This window comes from Eulemur rufifrons, chromosome 29 (genome assembly GCF_041146395.1).
Source record: "Eulemur rufifrons isolate Redbay chromosome 29, OSU_ERuf_1, whole genome shotgun sequence".
NCBI classification, from domain to species: domain Eukaryota; kingdom Metazoa; phylum Chordata; class Mammalia; order Primates; family Lemuridae; genus Eulemur; species Eulemur rufifrons.
The window spans coordinates 20,812,358-20,833,709 of record NC_091011.1 but is presented as its reverse complement, the minus strand read 5'-3'; the positions used below and the strand labels follow the sequence as shown (position 1 = coordinate 20,833,709).

Here is a 21,352-nt window from a genome sequence, read left to right as displayed (position 1 = left end):
CCTAACAAAGCCTGCCCTCAAGAAAAACTATTTTCCAGAGCCTAAACTATTGGGATTTTATCAGAGCCTAACCAATTAGGGGAAGGGAAATACCCAACTTCAGCCCATAAAATCCATTCTGTTCCTGCTAAGGGGTGAGGATGGGAAACCAAGAGGCACTTGTGAACTTCACAGTTCAGGGACACATGCTCACTAAAACACTGAGACCTAATCGTAGGACTATAGAATGCTTCCAGAACCACACCCCCAACCTTACCACCACATTATTAAAGGCTTATTTACCACAGTTCTTTTTACCCAGTATATCATATCCAGCCACCAAGAAAAGAATTACAAGGCATACTAAAAGGCAAAAAACACAGTTTGAAGAGGCAAAGCAAGCATCAGAACCAGACAGATATGGCATAGATGCTGGAATTATCAGAATGGGAATTTAAAACAACTATGGTTAATATGCTAAGGGCTCTAATGGATAAAGTGACAGCATGCATGAATGGATAGGCAATGTAAGCAGAGTGATGAAAATTTTAAGAAAGAATAAAAAAATGCTAGTGATCAAAAGCACTGTAAAAGAAATGAAGATGCCTTTGATGGGCTCATTAGTAGACTGGGCATGGCTGAGGAAAGAATCTCTGAGCTTTAGGATATATCAATAGAAACTTCCCAAACAGAAAAGCAAAGAGAAAAAAACACTGGGAAAAGCAAATAAAACCTGGAACAGAATATCCAAGAAATGTGGGACAACTACAAAGGTGTATCATATACATAATAGGAATACCAGAAAAAGAAAGGAGCAAAATATCTGAAGCAATAATGACCAATAATTTCTTCAAATTAATGTCAGACACTAAATCACAGATCCAGGAAATTCAGAGAACTTCCACGAAGGTAAATACCAAAAACCCGCACATAAGCATATCAGTTTCAAACTATAGAAAATCAAAGCTAAAGAAAAAAATCTTGAAAGAAGCCAAAGGAAAAAACCTGACTGATAAGAGGAACAAAGATAAGAATTATATCCATTTCTCAGAAACTAAGCAAGCAAGAAAAGAGTAGAGTGAAATATTGAAAGTTTTGAGTGAAAAAAACCCACCAATCTAGAACTCTGTACTCTGCAAAATGACCCTTCAAAAATGAAGGGGAAATAAAAGCTTTCTCAGACAAACAAAATTGAGGGAATTTGTTGGGCAGTAGACATAACTTGCAAGAAATGTTAAAAGAAGTTCTTAAGATAGAAGAAAAATAATATAGATCAGAAATCTGAATCCACATAAAGAAAGGAAGAGCAAAAGAAAAAAAATAAATGAAGGTAAAATGAGATTTTTATTTTTTCTTATTTTAATTGGTCTAACAGATAAGGGTTTCTTCAAAATAATAATAGCAACAATGTATTTCATAATATATATATAAGTCAACTGAATGACAGCAATGATACAAAGAATAGGAGGAAGGAATTAGATTACTTTGTTATTGTAAGGTACTTAAACTACCTGTGAAGCAGTATAGTGTTATTTGAAAGTGGACTTGGATTAATTGTAAATGTACACTGTAAATGCCAGGGCAACTACTAAAAAAAGTTTTTAAAAAAGTGTAACTGATATGCTAAGAAAGGAGAGAAAATGGAATCATATAAAAATGTTCAGTTAAAACCACAAGAGACAGAAAAAGAGTGGAAGACAAAAATAGGAACAAAAAACAGGGCAAGAAACAGAAAACAGTAACAAATATGATAGATACTAATCCAATTATATCAGTAATCACTTTAAACATCAATTATATAAATATACTGATTAAAAGAAAGATTGTTGGAGTGGATCACAAAACTAGACCCAACTATATGTTGTCTACAAGAAATCTACTTTAAATATAAAGACACATACAGAGTAAGTGTAAGGGATGGAGAAAGACATATCATGATAACACTAATTCAAAGAAAGCAGAGTAAATATATTAATTTCAAACAGAGCAGACTTCAGAACAAGGAAAGTTTTCAGGAATAAAGAGGGGCATTACATAATAATAAGGGGGTTAATTCTCCAAGAAGACATAACAACTTTTAACATGTGGACTTAACAGAGCATCAAAATATGTGAGGCAAAAACTGACAGAACTTCAAGGAGAAACAGAGGAACGCACTATTATAATTGGAGACTTTAAACCTCTATATCAAAAATAGAAAGACACAGCAGGCAGAAAATCAATAAGGATATAGTTGAACTCAACAGCACCATCAATCAACTGGATATAATTGATGTCTGTCAACTACTTCATACAACAATAGCAGAATACACATTATTCATAAGCTCATATGGGACATTTATCAATGTTGACAACATTGTGGGCCATAAAACACATCTTAAAAAATTTAAAGGAATAGAAATCTTACAATGTCTATTCTCAGACCACAATGGAATTAAACTAGAATTCAATAACAGAAAGATAGCTGGAAAATCTCAAAGTACTTGAGGATTAAACATTATACTACTAAGTAACACATAGGTCAGAGAAGAAATCTCAAGGGAAATTTTAAAATATTTTGAACTAAAAGAAAATGAAAATGCAATTAGTCAAAATTTGTGGGATACAGAAAAACAGTTCATAGAGGGAATTTATGGCATTGAATGCATGTATTAGAAAAGAAGAAAGTCTTAAAGTCAATAATCTAAGTTTCCACCTTAGGAAACTTGAAAAAGAAGAGAAAATTAAATCCAAGGTCAGCAGAAGAAAAGAAGTAATACAATTAGTGTAGAAATCAATGACATAAAACACAGAAAATCAATGAAGGCAAAACTTGGTGTTTTGGAAAGATCAACAAAATTGGTAAGCCTCTAACTAATTAAAATTAGTTAGCCTCCAGACTAACTAATCAAAAAAGAGAGAGGACACAAATTGCTAATATCATAAATAAAAAGAAGATAATCAATACAGATCCCATATACATTAAAAGCATAAATAAAATAATGTTATTAACAACTCATGCCCACAGATTTGATAACCTAGATGAAATGGACTAATTCCTTGAAAGACACAATCTGCCAAAGCTCAAACAAGAAGAAATAGACAATTTGAATAGGCCTATATATATTAAAAATTAAATCAATAATTAATAACCATCTAAAACAGAAAGTACGAGGCCCAGATGAGTTCACTGGTGCATTCTACTAAATATTTGGTTTATAAAACACTGATACTGAGAACGGAACATTTATGGGGGCAGGGTTTATATAGGAACTCTCTATGCCTTTCACTCAGTTTTTTTGTTAACCTAAAACTGCTCTAAAATATAAAATATATTTTTGAAAATTCTATTTTTTAAAATCTGAGAATGCTATAATTTGTGCTTTCAGCTCTCAAACATATTTTAAAGAACTCATGAGGAAAAGAAAAATCTATTATTTTTGCCAAGATATTTACCATTTCAGTTGCTCTTCTACATTTTTGATGCCATAAGTTTCTTCTGAATATCATCTCACTTGTGTCTGAAGAATTTTGTTTAGCAATTCTTTTAGAGCAGGTCTGCTGAAAACAAATTCCTATAGTTTTTCTTTATCTGGGAATGTCTTTATTTCACCTTAATTCCTGAAGGATATTTCTTACTGGATATAGATTTCTGAGTTGACAATTAAAATTGTTTTTCTCTTGTAAGTAATGTATTATTTTTCTCTGACTACTTTCAATATTTTGTCTTTAGTTTTCTGTGCTTTGATTATGATGTGGCTGCGCTTTATCCTGTTTACAGTTCACTGAACTTCTTGAATCTGTGAGTTTTTGCCTTTTGCGAAATTTGGGGAGTTTTCAGTCATTATTTCTTCAAATTTTATTTCAGCCTCCATTTTTTCTTTTTTCTTCTAGGACTTCAATACCATGAATGTTGGACCTTTTGCTTTTGTCCCACAGGTCTCTGAGGCTCTGTTCATTTTTCTAATTCTTTTTTTCTCCCTATTGTCCATACTGGATCATTTTTATTAAATAATCTTCAAGTTCACTGACTCCTCTGTAATCTTTATTCTGCTATTGAGCCCATTCTGTATGTTTTAAAGCTTGGTTATTGTGTTTTTCAGTTCTAAAATTTTTATTTGGTTCTTCCTTTATATATTCTATTTCTTTGCTGAGACTTTCTATTTATTTTTTAAATTTTTAAATTATTTTTCTTCTTTACTGACTTCCCATTTTTCCATTGCTTTCAAGCATGTTCTAAATTGCTTTTTAGAGCAATTTTATAGTGAATGCTTTATAATCTTTGTCAGATAATTCCAATATCTGTGTCATCTTGGCCTCAGAATATTTTTTTCATGCAAGTTGATATTATCCTGGTTCTTCATATGCTGAGTAAGTTTGCATTGTATCCTGGACATTTTGGATATGGTGTCATGAGATCTTGGGTCTTGTTTAAATTCTTTGGAGATATTGACTAATTTTTTAAAATAGATAATCCCAACTTTATATAAATTAATACAAAATAGAAAGATATAACACTCTTAAACTAGTATAACCTGATAGCAAGAAAAATGGTATGCCAATGAAATACAAGCCAATGTGAACCATAAAGCTATACACAAGAAAATCTAAACAAAATATTAACAAATTGAATGCAGCAATGTATTTAAAATATAATATATGATGTCCAATTTCTTTTTATCCCAGGAATGCAAGGTTGGTTAAAATTAGAAAATTGATTAAAGCAATTTGCAATCTTCAGATTAAAGAATAAAATTATACAATTAATACAACATGAGACAAGCATTTTATATTTAAAAAGTCATTCAATTAAAGTCAACATCAATTAATGATTTAAAAATTAGCAAACTAAGAATAGATTTGTTAATGTGTTAAAAGACATCTATAAAAACCTTACACAAATATCATACTTATGACATTCTAGTGCATTCCTTTTGAGATCAGAAGCATTTTCACCAGTCCTATTCAATTTCTTACAGGATGTACAAGACAATAGCAAGAAAAGAAAAAGATATGTGGGTTGAAAAGGAAGGTTCCAAATTCTTTATTTGCAGATAATATGATTGTCTATGTAGAATTACATCGATACCCAAATTACAGGCAAATTATAGGTAAACTATTTGCATTATTAAAAGTTAGCAAGCTTTCTTGGTAACAAAAAATATGCAAATGTGAATTTTATGTTTTGCAATAGCAATTAGAAGGTAGAAAATAAAATTTTAATGAAAAGGTAGCACTTAAAATGGCAATAAAAATATAAGGTATCTAAAAATAAATCTCACAAAAGATATGTAAACCCCTTATGTAGAAATTCATGAAACTTATATTAATGAAAAAAGAAAACATGTTCTTGAATAAGAAAACTCCAAATAATAAAGATTTATAGGTTAATGCTATTTCAATAAAAACTCCCAACAGGACTTTTCATGGAACTTGACATTCTGATTATTAAAATTTACATGAATGTGGACTCAGACTCCAGGCCCATCCCCATAGACTCAGGCACCAGGCCAAGCCCTCCAGGTTTTCCTCTGCAAATCCAGATGATATAAATCCCAGTGGACGCCAGTGCTATCCTGGCCCCCGTGAACTCAGGATCTTGACTTGCCCCATGGGACCATAGTTCCAGGCTCACCTCCAGTGGACCTAGACTCTGGGCCAGACTGGCCAAGGACTCTCACAGCAAGTCTACTTGTGGGCCTTGTCAGATGATCTATCCGGAATCTCTGGGCTTGTGAATGGTGGAAGGTTTTCCTTGGAAAAACCAGTGTGTGTAGACTGTACTACTTCTTTAAATGCATGGACATCAATGCATGGCCACAAGGACCACAAATAATCAGGGAAACATGACACTATCAAAGGAGCAAAATAAAGCACAATAAACAACCCTAGAGAAATGAAGGATTATGAAGAGCCTGACAAAGAATTAAAATTATTCATCTTAAAAAAGCTCGGTGAACTACAAGAGAACACAGCAGACAACTAAACAAAATTTGGGAAATCATACACGAACAAAATAAGGTGTTCAACAAAGAAAAACCAAACAGAAATTCTGGAACTAAGGAATACAATGACTAAACTAAAAAATCCCAGAAATCTTCAACAGCACACTCAATCAAACAGAAGAATCAGTGGATACAAAGACAGGTCATCTGTAATAACCCAATCAGAGGAACAAAAAGAATGAAAAAAAATGAAGAAACCCTACAGAAATGATGTGATACCACCAAGCCAACTAATATACACAGTTTGTAAGTCCCACAAGGAGAAGAGAAATAAAAAGGAGTAGAAATCTTAATTAAAAAAATAATGACAGAAAAATTTCTAAATCTGGAGAAGGAAATGAATATCCAGGTCCATGAAGCCCCAAGAAATCCAAATAGATTAAATATAAAGTGATCTTTACCCATATGCATTAGAATCAAATTCTCATAAGTCAAAGACAAAGAGAGGATTTTGAAAGCAGCAGGATAAAAACAACTCATCACATACAAGGGAACTCTCATAAGACAGTCAGTGGCTTTCTCAACAGAAATCTTGCAGGCCAGGAGAGAGTGAGATGATATATTCAAAGTGCTTAAAGGAAAAAAAGGTGCAAACCAAGAATATACCAAGAAGGAGAGACTAGGATGTTCCCAGACAAACAAAAGCTGTGAAAGTTCATCACCATTGGACCTGCCTTACAAAAATATAGTTGATAGAGGACAACTATCGATAGAGTTACCATATAATTGAATATCCAAACTGGCACATTATGTGGAGTGAAATGGGGCACTATTAATAATTGTGCTGGAACGGCAGACATAAACTGAAATAGTCCTGGGCACACTGGGCTGTATGGTCATCCTGATTATAGAGGAAGCTGGCTCAGTGAGTACCAGAGTACACATCTGGTCTGCAACAGGTTGTCATTTCAACAATTAAAACATAATAAACAGTAACCATCCTGTGTTAAGAAATTTGCCCTGCGACAATTGCTGTCCTTAACCAGTGCTCTTGGTAGATGTGTCTGCTAGGCTTCATTGACACAAATAAATGGGGTGCCTATTTATTGAGAGGGAATTTTCTCAACAATCTATGTGAAGCAACAAGTGTCCGACTATTCTATGAGGGAAAGATTATTTTGTATTTTTTGTCTTTTTGTTTAATTACCACCTGACGCAGCACAAAATGATAAATACCTTAGGTCCTATTTTCTAGAGGCTCAAAATTTAAACAGTTTAGAACTAAGATAAGAGGAATAGAAATTCTTTCTGGAGATGAGAAGGAAGTGATTTTGTACAGGTTTATAAATAACAAAATAATAAGAATGAGCCTTTATTGAGTTTCTACTATATGTCAGGCACTTTGTTTCTACTCATAGCACTTAATCATCTTAATAGCCATATGAAGAAAGTATTATTTCTATTGTCCAAATGAGGAAACTGTCAAGGAATTTGCCCAGGGTTACATAAGTGGCAGGATTAAAGGTATAAATTCAGGTCTCTTTGACTCAAAAACCTGTCTTCTATCTATTATAAGTGCTGACTCTCTGGGATTTTTTTTCTTTTATTATAAGGGGTCCTTTTGGACATTCCTAAGGTGGGCCTTCAATTTCCACTGAACAACTACTATTGAAATTACTAAGTTGATTTTAGGAAGCACTTTCCCATGATTTGGATTCATTTTTGGGATCAATGAGCCTAACAAATCACATTATCACTGTTAGGTGGATAATGTTGATATTTCTTTTTCCTAATTCTCATAAAAATGCACTCATAAGTTGTGCTTAACTGTCTACTTAGATACAATTTAGGATTAGTAGTTGTTTATAACATATTAGCAATTAGAACAAATATATATTTAATCATTTTAGTTAAGATCTCACAAAATTTCTAAGTTGTCACACTAAATTATATATGTTTGAAAATTAAAAAGAGAAATCATGACAGGCCAAATAAAAACCTCCAGCCATCATTCTCCACATGAAGCCCAAATTCAACAACTATACATGCAAGAAATCACCTTCAGAATAAAAAATCCGGGGAGTGATCAGAGTACCTGGTTTTAAAATTATATCAAGGAAAGAGGCACTGAAGAGGACACAAAAAAAAGACAGTCTTGCATTGCTTACACCACCCCTTTCACCACCCCACAACAGTGCCATGCCAGTGTGCCAGGTAAAGAGAGAATCTGTATGCCTGGGGGAGCGAGAATAAAGGGATTGTGGCACTTCACACTGGAAACTCAGGGCCACCCTGTCACAGAGGAACACAGCACAGGGCAGAGCTCTGCTGGTGCCCACAGAGGGAGCACTTAGACCAGCCGGGCAAGAGGGAAACCCTCCACTCTAGTGGTAGAAAGCTGAGTTCCTGCTAGCCCCACCACTGGCTGATAAAAAGTGGCCTGCAGTTTGGAATAAATTTGCAAGGCAGTCAGGCCACAGAGACTGCAGTCCTTGGACAAGTCCTGTGGTTGTGTTGGCTCAGAGTCAGTGGACCTAGGGTGCATATGACCCAGCGACACACAGCAGTAGTAGCCAAGCCAGTGCCGGTGTCATTCATCTGCCAGCCTAACCAAAGCAGCCCAGGGAGTCTTCCTCCACCTGGAGAAAAGAAAGGGAGGAATTCAGAGGATTTTATTTTTAACTTGGGTACCAACTTGACCAAAGTAAAATAAAATACCAAGCAGACTCCTGAAGTCCCTGATTCCAGTCCTTTTTTCCTGGATGGCATTTCTAAACCCACCTACTGCCCTGAAGAGATGGACCCACTCATGGCAGGATTCACCACCTGCTGACTAAAGAGCCCTTGAGTTTTGATTAAACATCAGAGGTAGCCAGCAACCCTCATCATGGGCTTTGGGCGAGACTGGGCTGGCTTCAGCTGTGATTTGGCATAGTCCTAGCTGTGGTGACCATGAGGGAGTGCCCACGTCACTCTTCCCCCAACTCCAGCAGCCCAGCATAGAGAGTGAAGGAAGACAATGAGAGATTTTGCCTGGGAATTCTCCCATATCTTACTCAAGTCCAACAAGGCAGTACCACCAGGAGTCTGCAATAATCACAGCATTATTGGGCTTGGGGGTTCCCCCAGTTCTGATGTGGCTGCAGTGACCAAAGACTTGGGTCACAACATTCAATTTCCTTTGAATACCTGGCAAGTCTTCTTGAGAAAGATGGGTTCAAACAAGCGTAGACTGTGAAGATTAGAATAAATACTTAACTCTACAATGCCCAGAAATCGATGGATATCCACAAGCATCAAGAACATCCAGGAAAACATGATCTTACCAAATGAACTAAATAAGGCATCAGTGACCAATCCTGGAATGGAGATATGTGACCTTTCAGACAAAGAATTCAGAATAACTGTCCTTAAGAAGCTCAATGAACTTCAAGACAATACAGAGATGGAATTCAGAATCTTATCAGAGAAATTTAACAAAGAGATTGAAATAATAAAATAAATCACACAGAAATTCTGGAGTTGAAAAATTCAATCAACAAGTTGAAAAATGCATCAGAGTCTCTCAACAGCAGAATTGACCAAGCAGAAGAAAGAATTAGTGAGATCAAAGACAGGCTATTTGAAAATACAAGTCAGAAGAGAAAAAAGAGAAATGAATAAAAAAGAATGAAACACACCTACAGGATTTAGAAATAGCCTCAAAAGGGCAAATCTTGAGTTATTGGCTTTAAACAGGAGGAAGAGAGAGAGACTGGAATAGAAAATGTATTCAAAGAAATAGTAACAAAGAACTTTCCAAACCTAGAGAAAGACGTCAATATTCAGGTACAAGGTCATAGAACACCAAGCAAATTTGGCCCAAAAGACTATTTTGAGGCATTTTTTTTTTTTTGAGACAGAGTCTCGCTCTGTTGCCCGGGCTAGAGTGAGTGCCGTGGCGTCAGCCTAGCTCACAGCAACCTCAAACTCCTGGGCTCAAGCGATCCTCCTGTCTCAGCCTCCCGAGTAGCTGGGACTACAGGCATGCACCACCATGCCCGGCTAATTTTTTCTATATATATATATATTTAGCTGTCTATATAATTTCTTTCTATTTTTAGTAGAGATGGGGTCTCGATCTTGCTCAGGCTGGTCTCGAACTCCTGAGCTCAAACGATCCGCCCACCTCAGCCTCCCAGAGTTAGGATTACAGGCGTGAGCCACCGCGCCCGGCCATTGAGGCATTTAATAATCAAGCTCCCAAAGGTCACAGATAAAGAAAAGGTCATAATGGAAGCAAGAAAAAGAAACAACATATAAAGGTGCTGGCAACAGACTCCTCAGTGGAAACCTTACAGGCTGGGAGAGATTAGCAAGACATATTCAAAGTGCTCAAGGAAAAAACCTTAACCCTAAATATTGTATCCTCCAAAAATATCCTTCACACATGAAAGAGAAATAAAGACTTTCCCAGACAAAGAAAAAGCTGAGGGATTTCATCAATAGCAGATCTGTCCTGCAAGAAACACTAAAAGGAGTTCTTCAGTCTGAAAGAAAAGGATGTTAATGAACAATAAGGAATCATCTGAAGGTGTACTTACTTGTAATAGTAAGTGTACAATATAGAATACTCTACTGTTGTAATTGTGGTGCATAAAGCACTTATATCTTGAGTAGGAAGACTAAAAGACTAGCTTATCACAAATAATATCTACAACTTTTTAAGAGATAGATATTATAAAAAAGATATAAATGAAAACAACAAAAAGTCAAAAAGTGGTGAAGGGATGGAGTTAACGTATAGTTTCATTTAGATTTCACTTTGCTTGTTTTCTTGTCTATTCGTTTTTTGTAAGCAGAGTTAAGTTGTCTTCTCTTTTAAATAATTTGTTATAAAATGTTTTCTTTTGAAAGCCTCAAGGGAACCTCAAATCAAAAACCCTACAACAGAGACACAAAAAGTAAAAAGCAAGAAATCAAAACACATTGCCAGGGGAAATCACTTTTAACAAAGAAAGACAAGAAGAAAGAAAGAGAGGACCACAAAACAACTAGAAATCAAATAACAGCATAACAGTAGTAAGTCCTTACCTATAAATAATAACATTAAATGTAAACGGACTAAAGACATTACCAAATAGGAGCCAACAATATATAAAAAGGATAACACAGCATAACCAAGTAGGGTTTTTCTCCAAAATGCAAGGTTCGTTTAACATCTAAAATCAATCAAGGTAATTCATATTAACATAGGGGAAAATAATATGATTATGTCAATAGATGCAGCAGGAGCATTTGATAAAATTCAATTCCTATAATTGGTTAAAAACATTCAGCAATGTAGTAGAAAGGAACTTTCTCGATGTGATAAAGGGCATTTATGAAAACCTGCAGCCAACATCATACTTACTGGTAAAAGACTGAGTCCTTTTCTTTCAAGACTGAGAATCAGACAGGAATGTGTCTGCTCTCACAATTTCTATTCAACATTGTACTGAGGGTCTCATCCTGTGCAACAAGGCCAAAAAAGGTGGGGAAGGAGCACAGAAATTGGAAAGGAATGATTAAAGCTATTAGACTAAGTGAATTTAGCAAAGTTACAGGATACAAGACCAACATAAAATATTGATAATATTTCTATGTACTAGCATAAAGCAATTGAAAAATGAAATTAAAATACTCTTTCCTGCCCTCAGATCAGGAAGGACACAAACCACCAAGTAAATACAATGTGACAAGTGCTTACAGTGGTGTGCCCAGAGGACCATAAGCATTAGGGGCTGCCGCCCTGCCAGGGCACAGGACATGGGGCTCTAAGGAAGGAGAGGAGGTGAACTTTGGTTCAACGAGTTATTGTCCTTCCCCAAGTCCTTACCGAGTAGTTATTTGTGCTACCTGTTGAATAGAGTTTTTGCACAAAGACAAAAATAAACACTGACCTCAAAGACTGAGTATATTAAAGGCTGTATAGGGGCAAAAACAGAAACAAGGAGAATGTACATTTTGTGTGAATTAGGGAGTTAGCTTCCAAAGCCAAAGAATGTCATTGACATAATTATTTCTAAATTCTGTGTGTAGGATTTGTTGGTTCTTGCTAAAATACTCATACATAAGCTTCCAGTTAGGGGATCATTTCAGAATTAATCTTTGTTTCCTTTTTTTTTTTTTGATTCTGGGTGGCAGAAAGGTCAAAAGAACTTAGACTGGAGTGGCGATCTTGGCTCTGCTGTTTGCTTGCTGTGTGACCTCGGGCAGTGCCAACTCCTCCTGAACCTCTGTTGTTAGCACATGTAAAATGAGTACAAAAACACCTACTGCAGCTGGTTGTTGGGCCAACTAAGCTGAGCTAAAATCCAGACCCTTTTGATATAATGCTTGACACATAGTAGCTCAAACAGTACTATTTTGCTTCTTTCCCTTCCACACATTTTAAAACTTAATCACTAAACTTTATCAGAAACAAGGTACTTAAACTTCACACGTCAAGCCATCACGGTGACATATCCTCCTTTAGTGTTAAAATTACATTTTGGCGAAACCGTGTATTCAGCTGCATTGCTCTTAAATAAATACAATCGTTCTTACATTTATCAGCAAATTAAACTTCAACAATTACACTTGCTACTGTGGTTACCTCTGGGTTTTTCTAAAACTCCTCTGTATTTTATTGCTGTGTAAATATTTAAAAGACTTTAAAAGGCTAATTTCAGATTTGGGCCTTCTCTCTTCAACAGTTTATATTTCAAGGCCTTTCATACAGTTTGGATTCTCATCTGTGAAACCTAGTGCCACTCTCACATTGTTACTATTTACATTTTTTTTTTGTAATGTGCCCCAGGTTTATAAAACTTTGCATTAGAATTTTTGATGTGATTAGCTGCTTTTAATTACATCTAGAAATCCTTTGCCAAATAATGATTAAAACACAGAAACAGTGTGGTTGAGACATACGCAAAGCAAAACAGATCTACATGAAAACTGTTCAAGCAAGGTAACAAAAATAAATTCATTTAATCTGCACATATATAGAGGATTTAATTCAAAAGGAAACAGAACAAAAGATAAATGAGTTGAGAAAGGCAGATAAGAGGACTTTAAAGTGCACAAGTTCCAATCCTGTTTTGTTTGTTTTGTTTTAGTCAGAGAATTATGATTTTTCTGGGGAGATATTTTGGAGTAAAAAAAAAATCAAACTCATATATAATTATGGTTCACAGCAAATTGCATTTACTGCCTGTTGAACAAATTCAATTGGATTACTAAACCACAACGTCTCCTACGCCCTAGGGATCAAACTCTCACTCCTTGCTAGTTCTCCAAGGCCCTACTAAGCACGCTGCACGTTTTCTGTAAGGTACGTCTCCAGGCACCGGTCCCCTGCTGAAGACTTCAGCAGATGGATTCCCACCGCTTTCAGCATCAGATTCAAATTCACATCCTCCGGGGACCCAAGTTCCTTCACGACCCCTCTTAAGACTTCTGGCTTTCTCTCTGGGCCTCCCCTACCCACCGCACTCCCTTTCCTCCGGCCACAGGTGTGTACTCTGCTGACCCAGGCATCCGGTCTCCTGCGCCCTGCGCTCATTCGTTTCCGCACGCTTGCAGTCATCCAGCCGTCCATCCGCAGATGTTTATTGCCTACTGTGTGCCAAGCACTATGCTGAATGGTGGGGCTCCAGGAGTAAGGCTGAAAGGAGTCCTATCCCTGAACTCCACAGCCGAGTGGAGGGAACAGACTTTACTCAGAGACTCCCACAAACAACTACAGAACGTGCGCTTGGGTGCCCCACGAGTGCCACCGAGGCAAAGCTCACGGCCCCCTGACAATGAGCAACTTGATCTCGTGGGAAAGTCGGGAATTCTTGTGTGCGACGTGACTGTGGCCCGGAGACAGGGAGGCAGAGCAGGAGTGTGAGGGAGGGAGGGTCGGAGGGAAGGGCGGAAGGCGGTGTGGCTGGTCCGCGGGAGGAGAGCGTGGTGGTGCTGGACGCGTCGGAGGGGGACAGCCGCGGCCACAGCCACCTTAAGGAACGTGATCTTTATCCCAGCGGAAATCCCTGCCAGTGGGCTCTTCCTCCTCTCCGGTCACCTCGTGCCCTGAGGCTCAGCCCCAGCGTCCCCCTCTGGACCTGTGCCTATTGACCTTTGCAGCCTCCGCCCCTTCCACACGCTGCCCCACGAAGCAGGCGACGAAGCCACACGGAGGGACGAGTGTGCAGGAAGCAGCCCGTGCATGACTTGGAGGCTGGGCTGGCAGAGGGTGCTGGAGGCGACTTGGCCGTCTAAGTCCTGTTTTCAGAGGCACTCCCAGTGGCGGCCCTAACTCGTACAGTACCCGTGCAGGGGCCCCTGCCCTCAAAAACACCCCTCCCTTTTAATTCAAACCAAATCCTGGCTCCATGTAATTGCAGACGGCGAGGAAGCGCTGGATCCGGTGAGGAAGCGTGTGGTTTGTGCAGAAGAACTTGACCATGACCTACTCCACACTGCGGGTGCCATCCCGAGTCCCCTCGGCCTGCCCAGCTAGGTTCCGATGACGAGGATTATTAGAGGGATCCTGGAGAGGGAGGCTGGGGATGTTCCAGTGGGCAACAGGGAACCAAGCGGGGAATCACAGCTGCTCACTGGTGCATAGAACGGAACAAATTCCCTCTCTCCCTCTCATCACAGAAAGCTATTGTATTTCACGTTGAGGGAAAGGAGAGATTTGCCTACAAATTAGGCTGGAACTGTAGAGAAGAAATTGTTTGCTGGCCAGACGTGTGTGCTAGGACTGTAATGAAACATGGCAGAAGAAGAAGGAGTGGGCGCTCACATAACTAAGTGGGTTTTCTTTTAGCATTTCCCTGCTGCCCTCCCAGGGTCTGACTCCCTCCTGTCAGTGGTGGTTCTTGGCACTCAGCAGATGCTCCTGGTTTGGGCAAGCATTAGCCCCTTCGCTCAGCAATGGTTTCCGAGAAGCAGCTGCAACATCCCTGAGATACGGTCACCATTCAACCTTCTGCTGACTCCATAGAAAGAGAGGGTGAAACCTTCTTTCCATTTCTTTCAGAATCATAAAGTGAATTGAAAGGGGTTTTTCTGACATCATTTTATGTTTGTCAAATGAGCCACCAGACGGCCAGCAGATTCTGCACGCAGAGCCCCTGGCTCGGCACCCGCAGTCTGCAGAGCTGCCTTCCAGCAAGCGGGCTCTCACACCCTCCCTCCTCTCCATCCTGCTGTTAGCCCTGCCTCCCAGAGTGACACCCCTGCTCCTGGAGGCCCCTGGTGGCCTGTTCCTTTGTTCTGCCTTGACTTCCCTCTTTCGTCTTGCTCCCACTCTGGGTTTGCCTGTGCCTGTGTTTCCCCATCTCAGAATGACCCATTTGAGCTTCGATGTTTGACTTCAGAACAGCCACTGCCCAAGCCCCAGACCCCAGGCCACCACACTTCCTTTCCCATCCCCCCATCAGTCCAGGATAATAAAGGAAGATAATGGTTTAGTGTCCTTTGTGTTTGCTTTAATGTATACAGCTTATAACAAGGCCATACTCTTTACTTAAGTACTCTTTATTTTTTTAAAAAATGGAAATACAGAGACAGATGTCAATAAAAGCATCAGACTGATCTGTGGTTGCTCTTGGGGTGAACGTGAATGAGGGGGTGGCTGGAGGCTGCTGGGGCGAAGTTTTCGTTTTCGTTGTAAGGAAGAATTGCTTTGGTCTGTGACAAGGGATCAGGAAAACCTTTCAGCCGGATGAGTGGTCGGCAGTCCAGCCTTTTCTAAGGCTTTGTGCGACCCAATCAGGTGGCCTGAATTAGGATTAACCAAACCAAACAAGGCCTGCAAATTAAGACAATTTGTCCTGGGGAAGCCACTTGCTCAAGTACTTAATCCCTGAAAGAGCCACTTACAAGCCGCTCATTGAGGCCTTGTCCTTACACAAAATTCACTTATTACTTCTGATTCGATGGAATTGTTTTTTCCTATAGGGCAAAGTGCAAATGTAGTTACCAGTTTTACTAGAAAGCAGTTCTGTATAGTTTGCTTTTGTTTTGTTTTGAGAAAGATTTAAAGAAAAAACTTAAAAAAAGAAAACTTAAAAAAAATCACTTGATTGACTTTTCTTCTAAGAAAACTGCCAGATATATTGGGGGAGGGGAGAATACATTTTGGAACTGTTTCTTGGGAAAAATCATATTACTTAGTTGACAGATTTTGAAGGCTAGAAATAATTGTGAAGCTGGTGAAGTTTTTTTTTTTTTTTTTTGGTTTGAAACACACTGGGCTGGGGGTAAGAGAGGGGGGTCTTTACCAGGTAAATCCCAAAATATATTTATCATGTTATCTTTATGGATTTTACTACAAGTAGTACCTTCCCAAGATCTTTGGAATAGCTTCCTTGTAAAGTAATAAAGGAATACTTGTAGTATTCCTTTCTATATACTTTACAAGTTCCGAGGAAAAATTATTTTCCTCTTGTAAAAACTGTGTTCCTATAATTATCTTGGGAAATGTGGTTTTGAGGTCAATAAAAGGGAAACTTCTTGTCTGCAGACTACCTTTCCTCCGTGCGAGTTGGGGTTTGTCACTTGGGCATCAAAACTGTTTTCCTACAACCCCTCTTCGCTCTCCGCCAACCCCACCCCTCCGAGTCTTCCTGAACTTGGGAAACAGCGGCTTCACCTAGTGCACAGGTTCAGCCCCGAAACTAAAGGACTGTTTTGGGGATCTGAAGCAGACACAGGCCCCACACAGCCCTTCCCTGGTGCCCCGGGGACCGGCCACCTCTCCTTGGGAAGCCACAGGGGGACACCTTCATCACACAGCCCCTCTCCCCGGGGAGACCCACAAGGGGAGACCTGGGGGCTCCTGCTCTCCTAAGGGCCCTGCCTTGCCCAGAAGTGCCCGAGCCTCATTTGGGAGGCGGGTGGACACAAGGCTCAATTTTGGCTAAAGTGCTCTGCCTAAAAGGAGGACGAGACCCCACAGAGCCTGAACGCCCCTGTCCCTGCAGTTGTGCGGCGGGGGAGGCGGTGGGCTGAGCTTGCTCGGGCTCTGCAGGTGGGCAGCCCGGGGTCTGACCACAGCTCAGCGGTCACATGACTGACCTCTCTGAGCCTCATTTTCCTATCCATGAAGCAGAGGTAACACTGCCTCCTCCACGTGGTTCCTGTGAGGATTAAATTAAGTAATAAGTGCAAAATACTTTGCATACTTCCCAGCACATAGTGGGAATCACAAAAGAGCATTTCTAGACCTCTCCCCTGACACTCTGTCAGACGCCCCGCCCCCGCCCCCGCCATCAGCACCATCTGACTTTGGCCCTCTCACCCCAGGTGTGGGTTTCTTCCAGCCCCAGGCTGTGTGGAGTAAAACAGATTCAGTGCACGTGTGTAGGAAACGGCCAAGCTAGCCAAGCACAGAGCACCAGGTGAGAGACCTGAGTCGATAATGCATGAGCACGTGGTGCGAGTGCCCACGGGGAAGGGTGTGTCTAGAAGCTGGAGCGGGAGCTGGTCAGAATTTGAAACCCGTAGGGCTAAGGCAGAGTGATGCAGTTTCACAGTTGGGCTAAATGACGACCTGAAGAAACAGTTCTGGGGCCACAGGGTTAGTGCCACCGGGTGTTGGGTTAGAGGAGGATGATGGCCTCCTCACACTCTCACTGTTCCCGCTGGAACCAGAGGTGCAGACGCGTGCAAAGGGCTCTGCCCCACGGATGGGGTTAGGGGCAGAGCTGCCTCGGGGGAAAGTGTGCAGTCGGTGGCATTCTTCTTTGGCGTCCGTGGCCTCCTCTGCTCGTGACTTTCTCTTCTAATACATCAGGTACCCAGTGCCTTTCCCTTTCCCCAGATTCAATCCCATGCTCAGAGTTAGATGCTGTGGTATGTGTGCGGGATGTGGTGTGGGTGTGGGAGATGCCCTGCGGCTGTCACTCTCCCATCCCTCTTTGCTCACAGACCCCAGGGGTGGGCAGAGGATCCAGGCTTGGACCCTCAGAGCACCCCACTCCCACAGCCAGCATCTCCAGGTGATGTAGGGGCCCCAGAGTCAAGCCGGCCGATCAGAGACCTTGCCCGGGGTGGTTGGAACTGCAACGGGCTAATGGAGAAGGTCCTTCTGTCTCTGGTTTGTGAAGTTAGAAACACAGGGGCCTTGTCCTGCTGTGTGGAGAAAGCCTGTGTGCCAAAAGGGGCCCAGGCCACGCTGAGCCCAAACGGGGCAGCCAGGCCCAGGCCCTGGTTCCAGCACCTCAAGGCCCTAGAACCAGCCTGATCTTTGCAGCTGCAGCTCTTCTTGCGCTGAGTAACTCCAGTTCTGTGAGCTACTCAGCGCCCTTTCAATAAACCTCTCTGGTTTTGTTTTAATCAGTTTGCATTGCATTCCTGTCCTTTCTGGAAAAATCCTGTGTGCTTTAATTGACTCCAAGGTCTTCCTTCCTGAGATGGATTTCGTAAAGTCACTATTAAGTATCCAAATATAAGAGAGTCTGTAAGGTGTTTTTCTTTGAACTTTAATGAATGACATTCAGGAAATAAGTAGGAAATTAAATTCATTGTAAGATTATTGGTCTGTATGCACTTTTTCAGTCTAACGTGCTCCAAATGCAGGTAATAGGCAGCTAGAATAAAGACACTTCAGTTTTTAAAGGGTGAAGACAATGCTAATTTGATTTTAGATCATTCCAGACTGAGTGCAAGTCAACATGCAGATGACTGGAAACCTGCCAGAAATTAAATACTGGTTATTGGGTGCCAATTTCCGGTTATGACCCAATTTAGGGTCACAGAGGGTATCCAAAGGGCTGCAAGAATATAACAATTTTTTTTTTTAAAGCACAAAATACATGTTATCTCTACCTCTGAGCTATACATATTTATTGGGGGAAAGGGAACATTTTCTAAAGGGAAGAGGTGCCGGGGAGGAAAGTCGGCTGCAGGAGCCAGGCCAAGGGCGGCAGCAATGAGGGAGCCCTGGTTGAGTGTGCACCGGAGCCGGGAGTTTTCACGTGCTCCGTTGATTTGGAGCAGGGTAGAAAAGCAGGTCTCATCTTAAATGACAACTTTGGACAGATAATAACAACTACTCAGGAAATTGTGTACATAAAGCAGTCTGAGGTCGAGTCTGGGCTCCGTGGGTCAGCCATGACTTGTTACTAGTGACGTCTACCCGGGCACAGGAGTGGATTCTGGTGATGCCACCAGGTCAAGTCGTTCCCATCTCCAGTCCACATTCTCAGCAGCAGAGCAAGTGAACAATCCCGCCTCATTGCAAAAGAGCCATCCTGGTCAACGCCCACCAGCCACGTGAAGCTGGGCAGAGAGAAATTTATGTTAACCTATGTTCAGATCTGGCCAGAACCCAAGGCAACAGTCAGTAGAGCTGTGGGAGTCAGCATATTCCTGGGGGTTGGCAAATAAAGAGTTTAGGTAACTCTTCCGGTAGAGCATAGAAAATTTTTTAAAAACTCCAATGTAGGCTGATGAGAAATATTGCATGCAGAATAAGGGAGGGAAAACAACATCCTGAAGGTTAAAAAAATGATCTACTATAAATTCTGGAAGAAATTTTTAGAAAAATGAGTAAGCCACCAGCAATTAGTCTAAAAATAAACAAAAAAGGAAACAAAAACATAGTCTCTGAAATCAAACAGCACTGAAGAAGAGATCAGGCTGAGACAACGGAATAAGATGACACTTATTTTATTTTCCTTTAGGTTTATTTTATCTTTTAGTTGAAGGATTAGTTATTTTGTTTTCAATATTTCTTGTTTTCTAAATACAGATGATAAAATTACCAATTTGGCTGTATTCCACAGCTGTTCACACGCTGCATTAAAAGTAGTCTGAAATTTCAGGTTTGATTTCCTCTTGTATCCAAGTTATATAAAAGGAAGTATTAAATATTTTCTAAGTAAAAGGGATTTATTGACTGGTTGATCAATCAATTGATTGATCAACTACTAACTTTTGAATGTTACTTTCTAGTTTCGTTACATTATAATCACGGAATGAGCCCTCTGTGATTTCTACTTTTAGAATTTATGGGCTGTTTTTTCCTTAAAGACCATTACATCACAATTTTTTGTAAATATGCTGTAGATTCTTATGTTTGCCCTACATGATCTATTGATTTGTGAGTGATTAGGCTAAAGTTTTCCACTATGACATTGGATTTGTTAATATGTCCTTATACTTCTAACAATTTTTACTTTTACTACTCAGGTGCATAAAGTTTCATAATAATGTTTCTACCTTCTGTCAATGCAATCTCCTTTTGTAATGTTTGATATTTTCATTTTGAGTTATATTTTTGTGATACTGATATATTATTAATATACCGTGTTCTTTTTTGAAAGCATTTGCCTGGTATATTATTGTCCATTTCTTTATTTTTAATCTTTCTGAATAGTTTTGTTTCAAATGTATCTTTTAAATATCGACATGGATTCCCCCCTTCTCCCCATCTGTATCTGTATCTCTTTCAACAGGAGAACATTTGTAATTTCGTTTATTATGAAAAATTTTAAACATACACAAAAGAGAAGAACAATAAATGTCACTCTGCTTCAAAAACAATCAATTCTTACCGATTTGGATTATTTTGTAGTAAGGTTTTTTAAAATTTGGGATAATTCGTTTTTGTTTTAATTTTTTTTTTACAGATAAGAATGATATAGGAGAAAGAAAAAAATTGATGCTGATATTAAAAGTATTTTTTACATTATTCCTCTAATTAGGAATAATTTCCTGACAAATGCCTGAAGTAGCAACCATATCATCAATATATTTTTAGGCTTACCTGTGAGTTTTTCTAATTTCTTATTGCCTTTTTTCATATCCCATATTTTCTTCTTTTGGATTTTTTTCCCCCTAGAATGTATCTTCTAACAACTCTTACAAAAAGGGTTCTCGATTGATAAATTTTTAGTGAATAATATTTTCCCTGTGAATAGAATTTCAGTTCAAAATAATTTTTCCCTTTTCACTTTGGAGTCATTACTTTTTGCCTTCTTGCACCTGGGGTTACTTCTTCCATTGTAGGTAAATTGCTTTTCTTTTTAGTTCTGGAGCGCCAGCAATTGATCTGCAAGTGAAGTTGTTTGTTACATGTTAAAGCAACAGAGAGATGTTCCAGGTAGCCACAGCTCAGAAATGTATAGCACCAATGTATCTGATTTTAAGTATTTACTTGAGGACATATGTCAGCCAGCTGAGGCATGAATTAATTGACAATTCAAAACTCATGGATTGGTGATCTATAAATTTCTCCCCTCATTGAGTTTTTTTTTTTTTTTTTTTTTTTTTTTTTGTTGAGACAGAGTCTCACTTTGTTGCCCAGGCTAGAGTGAGTGCCGTGGCGTCAGCTTAGCTCACAGCAACCTCAAACTCCTGGGCTCAAGCGATCCTACTGCCTCAGCCTCCCGAGTAGCTGGGACTACAGGCATGCGCCACTATGCCCGGCTAATTTTTTCTATATA

At 39.5% G+C, this 21,352-nt stretch overlaps 1 protein-coding gene across 2 annotated transcripts in view; it reads left to right on the top strand.

Moving 5' to 3' along the window:
- BBS9 (Bardet-Biedl syndrome 9) overlaps positions 1-18,435 on the top strand; it is a 440,322-nt gene extending 421,887 nt beyond the window's left edge. For both annotated transcript variants that reach the window (XM_069462324.1, XM_069462319.1), the window contains one exon: positions 17,832-18,435. In XM_069462324.1, coding sequence (XP_069318425.1) covers positions 17,832-17,911 — 80 coding nt within the window. In that variant the 3' untranslated portion in view covers positions 17,912-18,435. The remainder of the gene's footprint in view (positions 1-17,831) is intronic.
- The last annotated feature ends 2,917 nt before the right edge of the window (positions 18,436-21,352 follow it).